Here is a 17,776-nt window from a genome sequence, read left to right as displayed (position 1 = left end):
CCAACCTATGTGAATCAAACTTTCGAGCTCCCTCTATTTCAGAATAAAAACACCAGAATTTCCTTACCATGCACTCACTACTATAATGATGACAAAATTGAAATGTTCTTATTGAAACAAACAATAGTGGCAGAAGTTGACTGTAGTTTTTTAAGCAGTTATAAACAATAAGTAACAAACAAATTCAAAGCAACAAGCAAGTTTATTAGCAAAAACAAAAAAATATATAAAAAAAAAAAAAAAAATCGCATCTATACCCTGTATGCATGAAAGATGTTTTATGTGAAAACATATTTGACGAAAATCAGAACTAAATCAACATTAGTGACATTAGCATCATACGTCGGTCCAAAATAGTTAGTATGAATGATGTAATGTTTATGCACATGCCCACTACTTACTCTACTAAATCAACGTTTGGAAGAGGTTAGCAAACAGCCTAATTACTCATTTGATTGTAGCCATTTGTTGAATAATAATGTGATTGCAACAATAGAAATACTTGTATTGTTGCATTCCACATTTCATTACATTCTATTATTTGGTGCCACTATAGATGTTTTCACATCAATAATTTCTGAGTAGTGAAAGGGACTGAATGCCGCACTGCTATAGCTTTTGTGTTCAATGATGCTGAAGTCAAATGCAGAGCACTGTCGAGAGAATCAAGAAAGCCAACCTAACAAAATAAAGATGGAGGTAGCAATGAGTGTGCGAGAACAACAAAGATTATCAAGATTGCATAAAAAACAAACAGCAAATCAAATGGATTTAGCAATGCCTTCAACCAGCAATGCCGCTCCATCTAACAATGATATACCTGGAGTGAATATCATTTATGTACAATGGAACATTTCTCCAATTGTGGAGCAAATGAGTTTAAATGATGAAGCTCCGTTTCTTTACACCGACTACTATTTACATAGGAACACTCATCGAGAGTTTGAATGGATATTTATGAAAAATTATTTCTGTTCTGTATGCTACATTTGTGATCGTCTATGGTTCGAAAATGACACAAAGAAACCAGCTGCTAAAGCTGCATCAGTGATATGCACTGCATTTCCCGATGCTGACGTCGATGGGATCCTTGTGTGTAATAGCTGCAGAAGATCACTTAAGAACAACACCATTCCAGTGCTATCTAAGTCAAATTTCTGGGTAGACACCTTTGTCTACCCAGAAATTCCATCGCATTTACCAAAGTTGTATTTAGTGACAGAGAGACTTATTTCTCCTCGCTTACCATTCATGCAAATAAGGCACCTGAGAAATGCATACAGATAATATGGCAGTCTGGGCCAAGTGATCAGTGTGCCTGTTTCAGTCAACACGACAGTCCATCGCTTGCCAAGGGAGATTGAAATAGGCACATTGATCACTTGGCCAAGAATGTCGTATTGTCCATATGCATGTCTCAGGCACCTTATTTCTGCATATAAAATGCAAGAAAATACACAAGTCCAGATATTTGATCAGGCTAGTAAGAAAGCGAGACGTAAAAGCATGGCTTCAATATTTGGTACACATGCCTCTCAATCCGATGTTTCGAATCATGATAGCTCAGTTATTCTTTGATGAGTCACATGGAAATTAATTTGGCTAAAGACGATATAAGCAAATATAAATATCTTAGAATCACCCCAAGAGCAGGAGAAACTAATGTACCGCACTGCTTACTGTTTTATGAACATGCAGAGGAACTGTCCTTTCCCCAGCATTTATCTTAGACAATTCAGAGTGTTCGAAGAGAATTTGTGTGTGACTCCTTTCCCCAGCATTTATCTTAGACAATTCAGAGTGTTCGGAGAGAATTTATATGTGACTCCTTTCATGATGGCAATGAGCAAGCTCAGACACTCTGATCGATGCGATGTTACTCCATATCATCTCCTTTTTGTAGCAATGAAGGTAATGAGATTGAGAACGAGAGACTCTTTGATGGTGGATTTCAAATACATAGGTAAAGATATAAAATGACCCATGAGCAAGTTCAATCCAAAAAAATACATTAACAGCGATACTGAAAACACTTTGGCCTTCCTAAGAACAATTCCAAATTTGGCCTACTACTGGGCTCAACTTAAGTGCGATCTGTTCACTATGATTAGACAGCTTGGTAAACCTAAAATGTTCTTGAATCTGAGTGCCAATGAAACTGGTTGGGCGCACTTGCTTCAGCTATTGTACAAGTTACAGAATAAGGGGCATGACATTAATGAGGATGATGCAAGCGACATGGACTTCATGCAGAAGGCTACACTAGTGAACGAAGATGCTGTAACTTGTGTGATATACTTCAAGAAGATTGTGGATATAATTATGAACATATCGCAGTCAAAATGTTATAGCCCGTTTGGTCAATTTTACATGGTAAATTTTTTCAAGTGCATAGAATTTCAACATCGCAGTAGTCCACATGCACACATTTTGCTGTGGCTAAATAATGCTCCCAAAGATCCTTTGGGCGAGAACAAAGAAGATGCCATAAAAATGATCAACAAATTAGTGTCTGTCTCTGCTAGCAAGGCTTCAAAAAGCATCAAGTTACAAACTCAAGAACATACATTAATGTGTTGCGAGAAAATAATGCTAGATAAGCGACAGACATGTCGATTTGAAGCACCATTCATGCCTTGTTGTATGAATGTGCTTCAAATTGACAAAATTGTGTAGACACATGATTTTGCAACACAGGAAAGACGTGTCGCAAAAGCATGACAAAATAGTCACTATACTACTATTTATGCAATGCTACATTTACACCAGATCACTGATACAAAAAGGTGTATGAATATTTATGTTGTACTTTACATACCATGTGATAAAGTTAAGTTATAAAACACATATGTATTTCTATAAATTATAGTTTATAAGCCTATTTTATATTACACTAATTACACTGCTACAAGACCAAGTAGAACCCTCCTATCCTATATCAATACAAAACAATGGTGGGAAAATTCTAATGTTCTTATCCAGTGGTTCTCAACCTTTTTGGCTAAGATACCCCTGAAAATTCCTCAGGTTCGTTGTTCAAAAGTTCATTGTGCCTGAATATTGTCTCACACATGTCAATAGTATATGGCATTATCAAATTTTCACCAATAGTGTGGGCCTCTCTTGGACAAGCAATGCAATAGCTCACTTTCAGTGAGGCTTATAATAACTGAGAACCTTACTGAACCAAGAAAATAACACACATAAGGGGGAATAATTTAAATTGAGGAAGAATAGCAGAATGATTTGCAGAAATTTGCTTTCAGCCAGAGGGTATACGATTGCTGGATCAAATTTTCAACCGGTAATGTGGAAGTGGGTAGTTTGAATAAAATGAAAGGGAAACTATACATATATATTATTAGAGTAGTGGACAGATGACATGGGAAGCATTTTTTTTTTTTTACCACTAATACTAATAGTGGTACTAATAATAAAAGTAGGGTACTAATAATAAACAGTCTTATAAACTAGTCATGTAAGAATTCCCAAAAGAAGATCATACGGTTCTACTGAATCATATTTTCTATCAGCATTAGTTTCATTAGTTTTCCATCTATTGTTGTCTTAAAGTATTTCATTTTGATTCTTCTTCTTCAAAAGGAGTGTTTCCATTTACAATGGGTTTCATGCACTCTCAGGCTGTCATGCACTCCCGTACTCCATCCATCCATGTCCTCCTAGGTCTTCCTCTTCTCCTTCTTCCAGGTGGTGTCCATTACAGGATAACCTTTGGATATCTGGTTTCTCGAATCCGTTTTACATGTCCATACCACGTTAAGCGCTTTTCTTTGATAGTGTCAATAACATTCTTTTTCACTTCCATTTTCTCTCTTATGTCTTCCTTCCATTTGCTCTCTTCTAAAAGTTCTTGCTGAGCATCTCCAAAAATCCATTTCTGTGGAGAGCAATTTGTTTTCCCCTCACCTATTCAATGTCCAATCCATTTCTGTGGAGAGCAATTTGTTTTCCCCTCACCTATTCAATGTCCAGGTTTTCACTCCATACAACAGATGACTTTGCACAATCGTTTGAAATATAAAATCTTTGTTTTATTTAGAATATTTCTGTTCCATAGAACAGAATTTAACATGCCAATAGCTTTTCTGCCATTTGCAATTCTCTTATTGATCTCTGCTTGGGATGATCCATCACTTTGAAAGACTGATTTCATTTTGATAAATATTTAATTCAAAGAATAGCCTTTTCCATCTATTTTTTCTTTTCTTCCATATTCAACTTTGTAAATCAAAGAAAGTTAGTTGACTATCATTAAAATGATTCTCACTACCTCTGAAACTGAAAATAAGTTCAAAAGTAGAAGAGAAAAACAAAATATAGTTAATACAAATAAACAAATTTAAATTTAACCATGTTTCATATTTATAATATTCAAAAAATTTACTTACTGCAGAATTCTCCTTCATCAGAACCATCACCACAGTCATTTTCAGAATCACATTTCCATGATTTTGGTACACAACGTCCATTTTCACATGAAAATTCTGATGCTTCACATGTAACATTTGCTGATTAAAAAAAATTTAACATTCATTATTAAGAAAGATAATTGGTAATATAATGAAATAACTTCATGATTCCTAAAATGTAAACAGAACTAAGGAATTCAAAAACTAAAAATTAAAAAAACATGGTAACACGGCTGCATTTTGTGAGCAGATATGAGCTCTTCTAGCTGCAGGGCTTCAGACACAGCTAATAATGAAGTATTTGTGTATGTAAGGTGTAGGGAGAGTGACAATATTAAGTTAAAACATTATATATTAATGGATAAGATTAAGCACCATAAATAAAGTAGATATATGCTCTGGAACAAAATGAATCTCTAGGCTCAGAAGAAACTCAAATGTCTGGTACTATGCTAGGAAGTGTTCTCTTGGATCTTCCCATCAGATTTTATATATATATATATATATATACTTTTTTTTTTTACAGTAAAAAAAATATTAAACAGAACTAGAGTATGTCTGTCCAATTGCAAAACTTTATGATGCTGTTAGGCAGTTAGTCTTTAGTTGGGGGGGGGGGCTAAAGTGTATGTGCTATACATGTGGGAAGTAATTATATCAAATGCAGTTGATATAATTTACTTGGTTCTGAAGATGTGGGTCTGAAATATAAGGTTATGCTGAAAAATTGGCCAGAGTTAGTGGGAAAACATATTTTTTTTGACTTTCTACCTAGACATGAGAGGAGGGAGCACATGATGAGAAAGTTGTTAACTCTAAACTTCAGGGACTCTACAAGGCTTTGCACTGGCATGAAATGGGATTTTTTCAGCATGGCCATGGCAGTTGGGAGAAGGGATTTATGTAGTAAGTATATATTGCACTTGAATAGAGGACTCAAAAGGGCTTTGGGTGATGCCAGTGAGGAGGTATTAATGATTCAAGAAAATGCTAACAACTTGTGTGTGTAGGGGACAATAGTAGAAAACTGGCTGTGGTAGAGGTCAAGAGGTTTCTTAGACGTAAAGCTGAAACTCCCAGGTATGAAGCATCTGAGATCAGGTGGGAAAGGAGGTGGAGAATTAACAAGTTGCAGCAGTTACAGATTATAGGAGAATACAGGCATAAGTCATCAGGAGTAATAGGAAAAAGTCACGGTGGAGCAGGGAATGATACAAGGGATGACAAAACCATAGGGCAGACAGAACTTAACTTGTTTATATAGTTATATTAGAATCATAAATAAATTTGATGAATTCAAATTCATACTCAAGACAAAAAAAAAAAAAACCCACAACATAATAGGTGCAACTGAGACTCAGTACAACCCTGAGATAGGGAATGTTAAATTTCATTGGTATATACAATGTGCACAACTGAGACAGGCAGAATAAAAAGAATAGAGGAGAAAAACAATATCATTTCAAATATAGTGAATATAAACATACAAATACAGGAAATGTGTGAGGGAGCGGGGCATGCTTCAGGAAGACTGATTCTGTGTGGTGTCAGCTAGTCAGTGGTAGAAAAAAATGAAAGTTGGGGGCCAAGTAGCTATATGGAGTACAATAAGAGTCATTTGGAAACATAAGTAGACAAGTGGATGTGAGTGCCTCACTACAGTCGACTTCATTTGAATGCTTACTGACAGGAACTTAGGTTGACTTTTATTTAGGTGACTTTTAGTTTAAATTCTTTCTACATGTCCACACCATCTAAGTTTACTTTGCTTATCTTTGAATGGATATTTGTTATACCATACCATCTAAGTTTACTTCACTTATCTTTGAATGGATATTTGTTAACCAAAGATTTTTTTTTCTTATCTCCTTATTTTGTAATATGGTCTTGCCATTGCTTCCATCTGTTAGTTCCATTTACTTTTATTAAAACTCACATTTCTGAATATTCTAATTTTTGATCATCCTTCATTTTTCACCTAGCATAGCTTTATGCTCCGTAGGTAAAAATAAGCTTAAAACTATGTTATAAACTAATTTTACCATTTGGCTAATTTCTCTTTTGTTCAAATGAATTTAGTTAACTGGTTCCCTATACCTCCTGTTTTATTCTACCATTTCTTTCCATGTCTGATCAACCATCTTCACTAAAGAATGTTCCAAGATACACAAAATTACTAACTTGTTCCAATTTTTGATTATTAAGTTTACACTCCAAATCTAATCTAACTAATCTCTCCCAACTTTCATAATTTGGTTTTTGCAACTAATTTTCATGTCAAATTCTCTACAACCTATTATTATAAAAGAGATCTTGTTAATACAGCTGTAAAAATTATTTTTATTACAAAAAATATATATACAGTTAAAATGCAAAATTAAAATAAAAATAAAAGTGATAAAACATTAGCATAAAATAAATTAAAAATGATAAAACAATATGTCTTAACTGTTAAAAAGTGGTATGGCAAACAATCATTATAAAAAAAGGAAACATATGATCAAACAGCACATGACAGCTAAAACTCGTGGGGGAGAGGAACTACACACACATATTTACATACATATAAATAGAAAGGCATAAAACACAAACATACTAGTGAGATTTTGGGGGAAAAGTACATGCCATAGTAGTGACTAAGTAAACTGATCACCAATACTTAATATGCTGTAGGATAACATCTGCCATAACCACCCCAGGGGCTCGCATCTGGTGAGTATGGGCCTGGCACACCCAGAGTCCTGAGCTGGATATCATCATTCTTCTCTTTCTTGGTGATTCCTTTCTACTTTTGTCTCTCTCTCTCTCAGGGTAACTCGAGAATTTTTTTTGGCTGGTGCAGCATAAGCCTCAGGCTTCCTTGCACCATATGGCTAATAATAATAATAATAATAATAGGACATGTGTGTATCTCCCCTTTCATTTTGATTTATGTCTGAATGTGCCACACCCAAATGGAGTGCTTACAATCATGTGCTAAGGTGAGAGTTATTTGCATGGTCCAAGATCTCATGAGAATGAGGATTAAGATTTAGATGCTGCTCCATACTAGCAGAACATCTAAAATTAATTTTCTGGGTGCTCCAAAACACAAACAAATACTCTCCAAAAATTTCACCAAAGTAACATACAATACAGGCAAGTAATCCAATGAACAGATCCATCTCACTGTAATAGGGGAACAACTGATTTCATCCTGATTGTAACCTCTTGCCAGGGACGACCCTAGCAATACAAGCAGAAATGTCCAGATAGAGGGGAATGTATATGAGGTAGTCGTGATATATTATTAATTTATTCAGAGATTCTTAAAGATCTTGAAAGCTACTATTTAGCAACATCATTTAAATATAATATGCTATTACGTAACAATATCATCTCTATATAGACAGATCTACTACTTAATAATATTTTAGGGCAGAAAGCTTCAAACTATGTAAAATTCACACTATGACATTAGTCATAAACTAATATCTATAGTAAACTAATGTCATAGTTTGAATTTTAAATAGTTTGAGGTTTTCTGCCCTAAAATATTAATAAATAAAATAAATTTTCTGTTTATACTCCGGGACGACCAAACGGTCAGAGGTGTTCACAAGATAGACAGAATACAAGAACAGCACCATATTCAGCAGTCATGAGCTTGAACCCCGGTCACTCAAGGCACGTGTACTTATGCTGTTGTTGTTGTTGTTATTTGGTTTTTAGGAGCATTAGCAACTAAGGCCATATTGCTCCGGGGATAGGCAGTGGTCATTCCCTGACCTTTCAGCATCCTCCGTATTTGGTGGTGATGGGCTCGAACCCCAGTCTAATCAAGAAGCGGTGTACTTATGCGCCCGCGTGCCTAACTACTAGGCTACGGCGGCTTATTAGTCCAAGAAGCAGCCCTTCTGGCATCTTTCATATTGTGTAAATAAGTCGCAACTGGGTTTTCACATCCCATACCTCTGAGAAGCCAAATAGCTTGGAAACAAAGCTGTGAGAGTGGTGGTACTCAACTGAAAATAAGTAACAGTAGCCCTCTCTAATGAAGAAGTGTTACTTATTTGAAGTATAAAGAGGGCAACTCATTGTAAAGGATTTCATAATTTGAGATGATACAATAATAATGCCAGTGTACAAACTTCATTTTGTCTAAAAGTTCGACTATATAGTAATGATGCAAATACACTAACTAATGTCACAGATCTACAACTTAACAATATGATCTTTTATTAAATGGTCCAAAAATTAGAAAAAATGTGAAGAAAATGAAGTGCTGCCTTGTTTCACTCCGAGTTTAACCTTAAACCATTTTCAAATGCTTCCTCAATAAAGATCATTTTTATACACACTTTTTCCATTCCTTATAAAAGACTATAGATGTTGCTGACATCTATTTTCCTAAAATATTCAAATTCAGATTTCATCAAATTCAGATGTCATTTGCATCTTCATGATCAACAAATCCTAAGTACAAATTCTTGTTTACACAGATAGTAATCTGTGTAAAGTTTCAACTGCCATTTCAATAAATTATAATTCAATAATCTATTGAAATGGTAGTTGCCATTCCAATAAATTATTGAATAATAAATAAACTAAATAAACTAAATAAGTGGTAAAACCAATTATTTAGTTTATTCAATTCATTAAAACCCAAAATAGAAGAAAAAGTAAAAAAGTGAATTGGAGAAATTTTCATATGTTTTGGCCAAACTGTTATGACCTTCGACAGTGTATTTTGGAAAATTTTAGACTGGGAAAAACCTCAGGATGTATTCATCTCCACAGAACAACTTGATGGCCGCTACAAACGTAGAGAAGACTGTGATTGGTCCATATTGATTATCCATGGGGGGACTGTATAACCTCAACAATAACTATTACCTGAAGTTAAACAGATTGCAATACCAGGCTTTAAAAGAAAACTGCACAAACAATGCTGACTGGCTTGTCTGTTTTGAATACACAGTGATCTAGGTAGGATGGCTGGGGATTGAATGGATGTGATTTAGTTTGATTGGCTGGTTGTAAGCAGTCTGCAAAAGTCTGCCTTGAATTCTTTGGAAACTCCTGGTGCCATCAGAAGTAACCCTGGATGTGGGGGGAGGAGGTGGGGAAGTATACAGGGATTGGGGGGGAGTCTGAGGAGAATGGGTCTAAGCTATTTCCTGGGGTTAGGGAAGAGTGCAATCGAGAAAGGAGGGCAGTGAACATACCAATGTTTCTGTTGATTAGGCTGTGTCAGATGGACCAGGCTTCTGTGAAATCTCTCTCTCTCTCTCTCCAACAGCAATTGCACGAGACCGGGAGGACCTTAGGATTCTTAAGGTTAAGGGTATGATTCTTAGGGCCTCCATAGCTGAGTGGTCAGGAGCGGGAGTGCAGTAGCACACGCTCTTTGAGTAGACCGGGGTTCAAGCCCCTGACTGCTAAATATGGTCGATCTGCCAACCCGCACTGGGCCAGCATGGCAGATTATGGTCCATTTCCCTAGCATGAATTGTTCAGGAGGCTTCCATCCTGCAGTGGGTTGATAATGGCTGCAGTTTACCTTTTTTTTTTTTTTTTTTTTTTTCCCCCTCCTCACAGATTCTGCAAAAAGTCACATCACATCAACCCCCTCCCTCCCAAAGTTGACTTTGCAAATCACTGCAGTGCATTCTGCCATGCGGACACCCAGCCAGCCTCCTCAGTAGACAAAGTCACACGATTTAGCTCTGGTTGGGCAACCTGCCAGGATGACAGGGAGTTAACATTATTATATTATATTATAATTAATTTTCTAATATCTTTTTTAAAAATTGATTCAAACTCTAAAAGAGATATGTCAATTAAGAATGAAAATCTCACTTATTCCTTTTATTTTTACATATTTTTCCAGTTGTAGATGTATGAAATTGATCAGAAAACACAGTAGTCCCCTTATGCACTTTTATATCAACTATACTGCCAGACATAATGTTGAAAACATTACTTTATTTTTTTTTTCTTCAATATTTCTATTGAAATAAAACTTATTTTTCTTCTATACAGGCACCTGCCCAGCATGAACAAGGCTTTTATAGATTACCAAATTCTATTTTTTTTTTTTTTCCCTCAAAATAACCACTTATATTTTCTTATTTTTCTGACAGTCATGGTCTTTTCGAAAAATGGACAAAAACAAATCACATTCTATTATGTTGAATTAAAGATAAGTGTAAACTGAGATGCCACTCTGCCAATTAGATACATACTACCATTTTATAATGAATAATTAGAGAAATTATCTTCAATTATTCATTACTACAAAATAAAAAACAACACATCATCAAACTAGTCAAATGCTTTTTCACTTTTGGAACAACCTACTGGCCTACCAGTGGATCATCATGGTGGTTTATTTGATAGGGCAACCCACCAGTGGGTCACTATAAATAACACTTTTTTTTTTTTTCACCATAGAAATTAGTTCTAATTAAGCACAAAATCACATTCATTCTCACTTTAGTTTCAAATACATCAGAAAAAGAAAAAAATATCTTCCTGCCAAAATGGAACAATTTCATCAAAACGCACCTGACTATAAGGTTATATATGCAGTTTTCAGCCTAGCACTAAATGTATTAAAATGCATTTCTTGAAAATTAATACCTACAGTTGTTTAAGAAAAAATGTTCTTTTCTAATTAAAATCCAATGTATGCAACCTAAGCACGCAATGGATTCAATTAATACTATATTTACAATTGGGATTATACATATAGTATTAATTTAATCCATTACCATAAAATGCTCTTAAATAACACAGGAGGAAAAATAATATCGCTTAACATGAAATTGTAATTATTAAAAGAAAGGAATTTAGACTGCATTCTATAATTTTTTGTTACATTAACAATTAGGAACTTACCACAACCAGTTTCATCAGAGTAATCTCCACAATCATTATCTGAGTCACACTTGAATGATGAGGGAATACAACGTCCACTAGTACATTGGAATTCTCTAGAACCACAAGTAGATTCTGCACAAATTAAAAAAAAATTAATTTGGTACCAGTTTTGATTTCTAATTTTCTTCATTTTCTTAAAGACTAAATTTAAAAACCAAAAAAAAGAAGCATAGGTAAATAAAGTTACGTCATATTGATTTAATTTTTTTAAAATACTATATTTTTATAACTGTAATCTCATGCCAAGATTTAATGCTACAAAAACATTTCTATTTTTGATTTGAAACCATCTTTGGTGGAACCTACTACATTTTGAGAATGAAGCAAAATGAATTGGTAATGGAAATTTCTGACGAAAATGACATCACTTCCTAAATAGCACTAATGATGCTAACTCAGTCACTAACACTGATTCGGTAGCGTAAGTAGCGGGTAGTAATATTAGATGGATTGCTGAGTCTAAGATAGGCACCTCCATAGCCAGGTGGGCAGGAGCAGCAGTGCTTAGCACATGCTTCTTGATTAGACCGGGGTTCGAGCCCGTGACCACCAAATACGGAGAATGCGGAAAGGTCAGGGAATGGCCACCACTATCCCCGGAGCAATATGGCCTTAGTTGCTAATGCTCCTAAAAAAACCAAATAACAATAACAAACAAGAGTCTAAGATGGATTGCAGCCATCCTGAAATCCATCTTAGATTCTTCCCAGTAATCGCACATTCCAGCTCTTATACAGTAACCTTTCACAGGGAACTGAGTTGTTGTTGTTGTTGTTGTTTGGTTTTTAGAAGCATTAGCAACTAAGGCCATATTGCTCCGGGATATGTGGTGGTCATTCCCTGACCTTTCCGCATCCTCCATATTTGGTGGTCACGGGCTCGGACCCCAGTCTAATCAAGAAGCGTGTGCTACGCACTGCTGCTTCTTTCCACTTGGCTACGGAGGCACCTGGGGGGACTGAGTTAAATGCTTTGCTAAAATCCAAATAAGCTAAGTTGAAATTGTTCTCTATATCTAGCTCATGAGTAATTGTGTCAAAGTAGCTTACCATATCACTTAAATATGATTTTCTCTTAACAAAATTATGCTGTGTGTCTTTTACCCTACCACTGAAATTAGACTAACTGGTCTGTGGTTTCTGACCTGAAGTTAACTGATGATGTTACCAACAGCAAATTCTAAGTGGGAAGCATTCAAGGAATTAATCATGGAAGCTACTAAATGTTTCATACCTATTAAGAAATATTGTTCAAGGTTTAGGCCTAAATGTTTGTCAAATGATCTAATGAGACTCATAGCAAAGAATAAAAATGCATACGATGCATATAAATTATCAGGTGACACAGAAGCCTACGGCAGATATAAGCTAGTCTATAATCAAGCCACAAAGGAGGTTAGGCAGGTGAGGGCAGATTATGAGAAATCTTTGACAAAGGACGCTAAGAAAAACAGCAAAGGATTTCTTTACTTATATAAACTCTAAAAGCAAGGGGATGAATCAGATTGGTCGATTGATATCGATGGTTCGACTGTTGATGATCGTGCTCAGAAATCAAACAAACTGAATGAGAATTTTGCATCTACATTCACACATGAGGAGTTATTAAGGATTGAAAATGCCAGACGGTTATTATTAATGACTTTGTAATAACTGAGAGCAAAGTGGAGGAGAAATTGTTGAAGTTAAACATAAGAAAGGCACCTAGGGTGGTTGGGATCTATCCAGTTATATTAAAGGAGATGGCAAAGGAACTAAACTAAGCAAACCCTTAGCCATAATTATGAGAGCATCCTTGGACTCAGGGAAGGTCCCCACGGACTGGAGATGTGCTTGTTGTTAGTTTGTTATTTGGTTTTTAGGAGCATTAGCAACTAAGGCAATATTGCTCTGGGATATGCGGTGGTCATTCCCTGACATTTCCGCATCCTCCGTATTTGGTGGTGACGGGCTCGAACCCCAGTCTAATCAAGAAGCGTGTGCTACGCACTGCTGCTCCTTCACACCTGGCTACGGAGCCACCTGGAGATGTGCAAATGTATCCCCAATTCACAAAGGGGGATTGAAGAGTGACACCATAATTACAGACCAGTTAGTTTAACTTCTGTTCCGGGTAAAATAATAGAGTCACTGGTTAAAGATGCATTGCAGGATTATCTAGACATGACTAAGCAATAATTCAGACACAGCATGGGTTTGTTAAGGGAAAGTCTTGTTTGACAAATTTGATTGGATATTATGATGTGGTTACAAAGGAACTGGATGCAAAAAATAATTTTGTTATCATATACTTGGATTTCAGATATACTTTTGGCACTGTTGCACATGGAGGACTACTGACAAATTGGAGCAGAATGGTATTAAGGGTAAGTTGCTACAATGGATAAAAGGATGGTTGAGTGGGAGAAGACAGAGGGTGGTAATCAATGGGTGCTCATCTTCTTGGACTAATGTTATTAGTGGAGTCCCACAGGGTTCGGTGTTGGGTCCACTGTTGTTTTGTATATTTATCAATGATATTGATGAAGGTATATCAGGCTTAGTGTCGAAGATTGCAGATGATACAAAGGATGGCAGGGTTGTTAATGACAGTAATGGCAGTGTGCTACTGCAACAGGATCTGGAAAATTTGGGAAGATTAGCTGAGAAGTGGCAATTAAGTTTAGCATTGACAAATGCAAAGTACAGCATATGGGTAGAAGTACCCCCAGAGGAATGTACCAATGTGTGGTGCTACACTTAGGGTGGTAAAAAATGAAAAAGACATGGGAGTAATTGTGCAGTCAGATATGAAGTTTTCTTTATAGGTGCATTATAGCCACAGTAGCTTATGTGCCGTTAAACCCCCATAACACACACGCATATGAAGTTTTCTGAACAATGCAGACAGGCTGCAAGAGCAAGTCATGGGGTTTTGTCAATGATATACAGGAATTTTGCTAGCAGGGAAAAGGAGGTAATTGTCCTTCTGTATACGGCAATGGTCAGGCCACACCTTGAGTACTGGTCTGGAGGCCTCATTTTAGGAAGGGTGTAGATTTTCTTGAGCATGTACAGAGAAGGGCAACAAGATTGGTGAGGGGAATGAAGGGATCCTCTTACGAAGAGAGGCTTAAGTTCTGCAAATTACAGTGGCTCCAGACTAGGCACCTGTGAGGTGATCTGACTGAGGGGTATAAGGCCTTGAATGGGTTGAGCTCGCTGAATTCTGATGGGATTCTTCCACTTGTTCAGATTACAAACCTAAGGGGGCATAAATTCAAATGAGGAAAGACAGCTGAAGAATCAATGTGTGGAAATTTTCCTTTAGCCAGCTGGTGGTTAATTGCTGGAACAAACTTCCATCTGTCATTGTGAAAGTTGATAGGTTGAATAAATTTAAGGAGGAACTGGACAAACATTTAGAGGGAATGGCTGTGTGAATTTTTTTTGGCTGATGCTACATAAGCTCATATGCTTGCTTTCTTGCATCACATGCCACTATTACTATTACCTCACTCTTATAATCGCCTTTATGTATTGGCAATATTGTGGCACTTCTCCAATCCAAAGGAAACTCATCTGTCTAATGATGCCCCATAATTAACCTCAATGGTTCAACACACTCTCTTGCTGCCTCCTCAAAATTACTATCAATGTCATTTATGAAAATCAAACTGCAGCTCTAGGAGTCTTATTTGCCTTTAGAGTTTTTCTAATAAACAGTCATTTGTAATTTTGACGTCACTTATTTCATACAGCTCAGCCTCACTCATATAGCATCTCCTCAGCATGAAGGCTCTTTTGTCATTAAAAAGACCAATGTGAAATACCTATTCAATTCATTGCCAATATTGGTTGGGTTATCTAAGACTTTCCCACAATAACTACAGAGAGTCCTTATACAGGGTGTCTCAAAAATATTGGTACAAACGTTTAGGGGAGGTAGGTAACATCTAAAGGAATGTGAATCGCATAGGAACCCATAACCGGAAATGTCACGGGAAAGTAGTAGCAGAGGCACAATAAGCAGAAATGACACAAGACAGTAATTAGTGGGAAACATTTATTTGACATAATATTAACAATAGAGTATGAGATGGATGCATTTTATGATGTTACAACAGATGCTCGAATGTTCCACAGTGAGACGCGATGCATGCATTACACATACGCAGCATGGATTGGCGGACACGGTCGAACACACCTGGCGTTTCTTTGACAGTAACAGCAGCGCAGACGAGTCTCGCCACGAGATCCATTTCCGTCTCCACAGGTGATTCATACACGATAGATTTGAGGCCCCCCCACAGAAAGAAATCAAGGCTCGATAAATCAGGTGAGCGTGGGGGCCAGGCAACGGGTCCACCCCGGTCAATCCGTCGATGCCCAAAACGCCTGTTCAAATGGTCACGAACACACCTTCCATAATGGGCAGGCACCCTGTCATGTTAAAACCAAATGTTGCGTCTCACATTTGCTGGAACATAATCAAGTAACCCTGGTAGAACTTGTTCAAGAAAGATCCGATATTTAGCGGAGTTCATGCGGGATGGTAACAGGTATGGGCTGACTAAGCAGTCACCGACCATACCTGCCCATACATTTATTGCAAAGCGATGTTGTGCCACATGGGGGCGCACACCGTGGGGGTTATCGTGAGCCCACACATGAGCATTGTGCTGATTGAATAAGCCTTCCCGAGTGAAATAAGCCTCATCCGTGACAAAAACATAGGCTGGAAAATTCAAGTCTTGAACACTGTCTTGGAGAAACCACTGCGCAAAAGCCACACGTGCAGGATGATATTGGGGGAGCTGTAATTGAACCCTTTGGAGATGAAAGGGGTGTAAGGAGTCATCTTGCCGGACATGCTGTACACTGCAACGAGACACTCCTAAGGCAGAGGCAACGGCACGTGTGCTGGTAGCAGGATTATTCTGGATGGCATTCAACACACTTTCTTCAATGGTGGGAGTTTGCGTCGAATGTGGTTTGGCTGCACTACTCCTGTTACCTCTAAATGACCCATAATCGCACAAATTTTGATGCACACATGCAAACAAATGGTGGTTCGGTACATGTCTGTCTGGGAAGAGTTCTCCATAAATTCGTTGAGCGGCTCGTCCATTGCCCTCTGGTAATCCATACACTAGGTGCATGTCTGCCAGCTCACAGTTCGTATATCGATGCATGCTCTTTGTGCAGCGACTACTGCTTGAATGAGTAAACCAGAAATTTTCCCTCTCGCAAACTGACGAACAACGCCATCTACCGACTTACGGTGACGTTTCCGGTTATGGGATCCTATGTGATACACATTCCTTTAGATGTTACCTACCTCCCCTAAACGTTTGTACCAATATTTTTGAGACACCCTATAGAGTCCTCCTTGTCCTTATAGCAAAAAAAAATATATATATATGCAGGTGCATGAAGGTATTAGAGTTACCTGTGGCATATGATACAAGAAAGCAAACTTCTTCAACATCAGCTGAAAAAAAAAAAAAAAAAAAAAAAAAGAAAGGAATAAAAGAAAAGCTTCCCATTTCACCTATCCATTCCCTCCAAAAGACTGTCTAGTTCTTCCTTGAATTTATTTAAGCTATCAACCATATAAAAGGCAAAATTCTGTACATCTATTCTGCAAGAGTCATTCCTCAATTTGAATTTTGGCCCCTCAAATGCACAATCTGAGAAAGAGGAAGAATCCCATCAGCACTGAGCTTGCTCAAACCATTCAGAGCTTTAAATACCTAAATCAGATCACTTCACAGGTGCCTGATCGCCAGATGCTGCAATTTGCAGAACTAAAGCCTTTTTTGATAAGAGCACCCTTTGTTCCCCTCACCAATTTCATTTCCTTTCTCTGTACTCGTTCCAGCAGCTCTACATCCTTCTTAAAATGAGGCCTCCAGACCTCTATGCAGTAATCAAGGGGTGGCCTAACCACTACCTTATGCTAAGGGATAATCATCTCCTTACACCTGCTAGCATTGACAAAACACCACAAGCTGTCCTGACGAACTGTCTGCACTGTTCAGAGAACTTTATATCTGACTGCACAATTACTCCCAGGTCTTTTTCATTCTCTACTAATGAAAACCAGAGTAAAGTATCAACTGTGTGGTACTTTACTCTGGTGTTACTGCTACCCATACGTAGTACTTTGCATTTGTCAATGTTAAACATCAGTTGCTATTTCTCAGCCCATATGCCTAACTTTTCTAGATCCTATTGCAGCATACTGTTATTACTGTCATTACCAACCTTGCCAACCTTTGTATCATCTGCAAACTTGGACATTAAGCCTGATATACCTTCATGAATATAGCTGATAAATACAGAAAACAAAAATGGGTCCAACACCGAACCCTGGGGGACTCCATTAATAACATTAGTCCATGATGAGTAGTGTACATTGATTACCACTCTCTGTCTTCT

At 37.2% G+C, this 17,776-nt stretch overlaps 1 protein-coding gene across 1 annotated transcript in view; it reads right to left on the bottom strand.

Moving 5' to 3' along the window:
• The window catches only part of mgl (low-density lipoprotein receptor-related protein megalin), a 1,043,262-nt gene that overhangs the window by 701,868 nt on the left and 323,618 nt on the right, over nucleotides 1–17,776 (bottom strand). Inside the window, exons 20-21 of the mRNA XM_090381453.1 lie at nucleotides 11,313–11,426; nucleotides 4,410–4,529 (exon numbers count right to left, since the gene is read on the bottom strand). Coding sequence (XP_090237579.1) covers nucleotides 4,410–4,529; nucleotides 11,313–11,426 — 234 coding nt within the window. The remainder of the gene's footprint in view (nucleotides 1–4,409; nucleotides 4,530–11,312; nucleotides 11,427–17,776) is intronic.

Source organism: Mastigoproctus giganteus, chromosome 9 (genome assembly GCF_048544385.1).
Source record: "Mastigoproctus giganteus isolate SK-2022 chromosome 9, ASM4854438v1, whole genome shotgun sequence".
NCBI lineage: Eukaryota > Metazoa > Arthropoda > Arachnida > Uropygi > Thelyphonidae > Mastigoproctus > Mastigoproctus giganteus.
The sequence above is the reverse complement of the archived record's forward strand: the minus strand, read 5'-3'. Positions and strand labels throughout refer to the sequence as shown.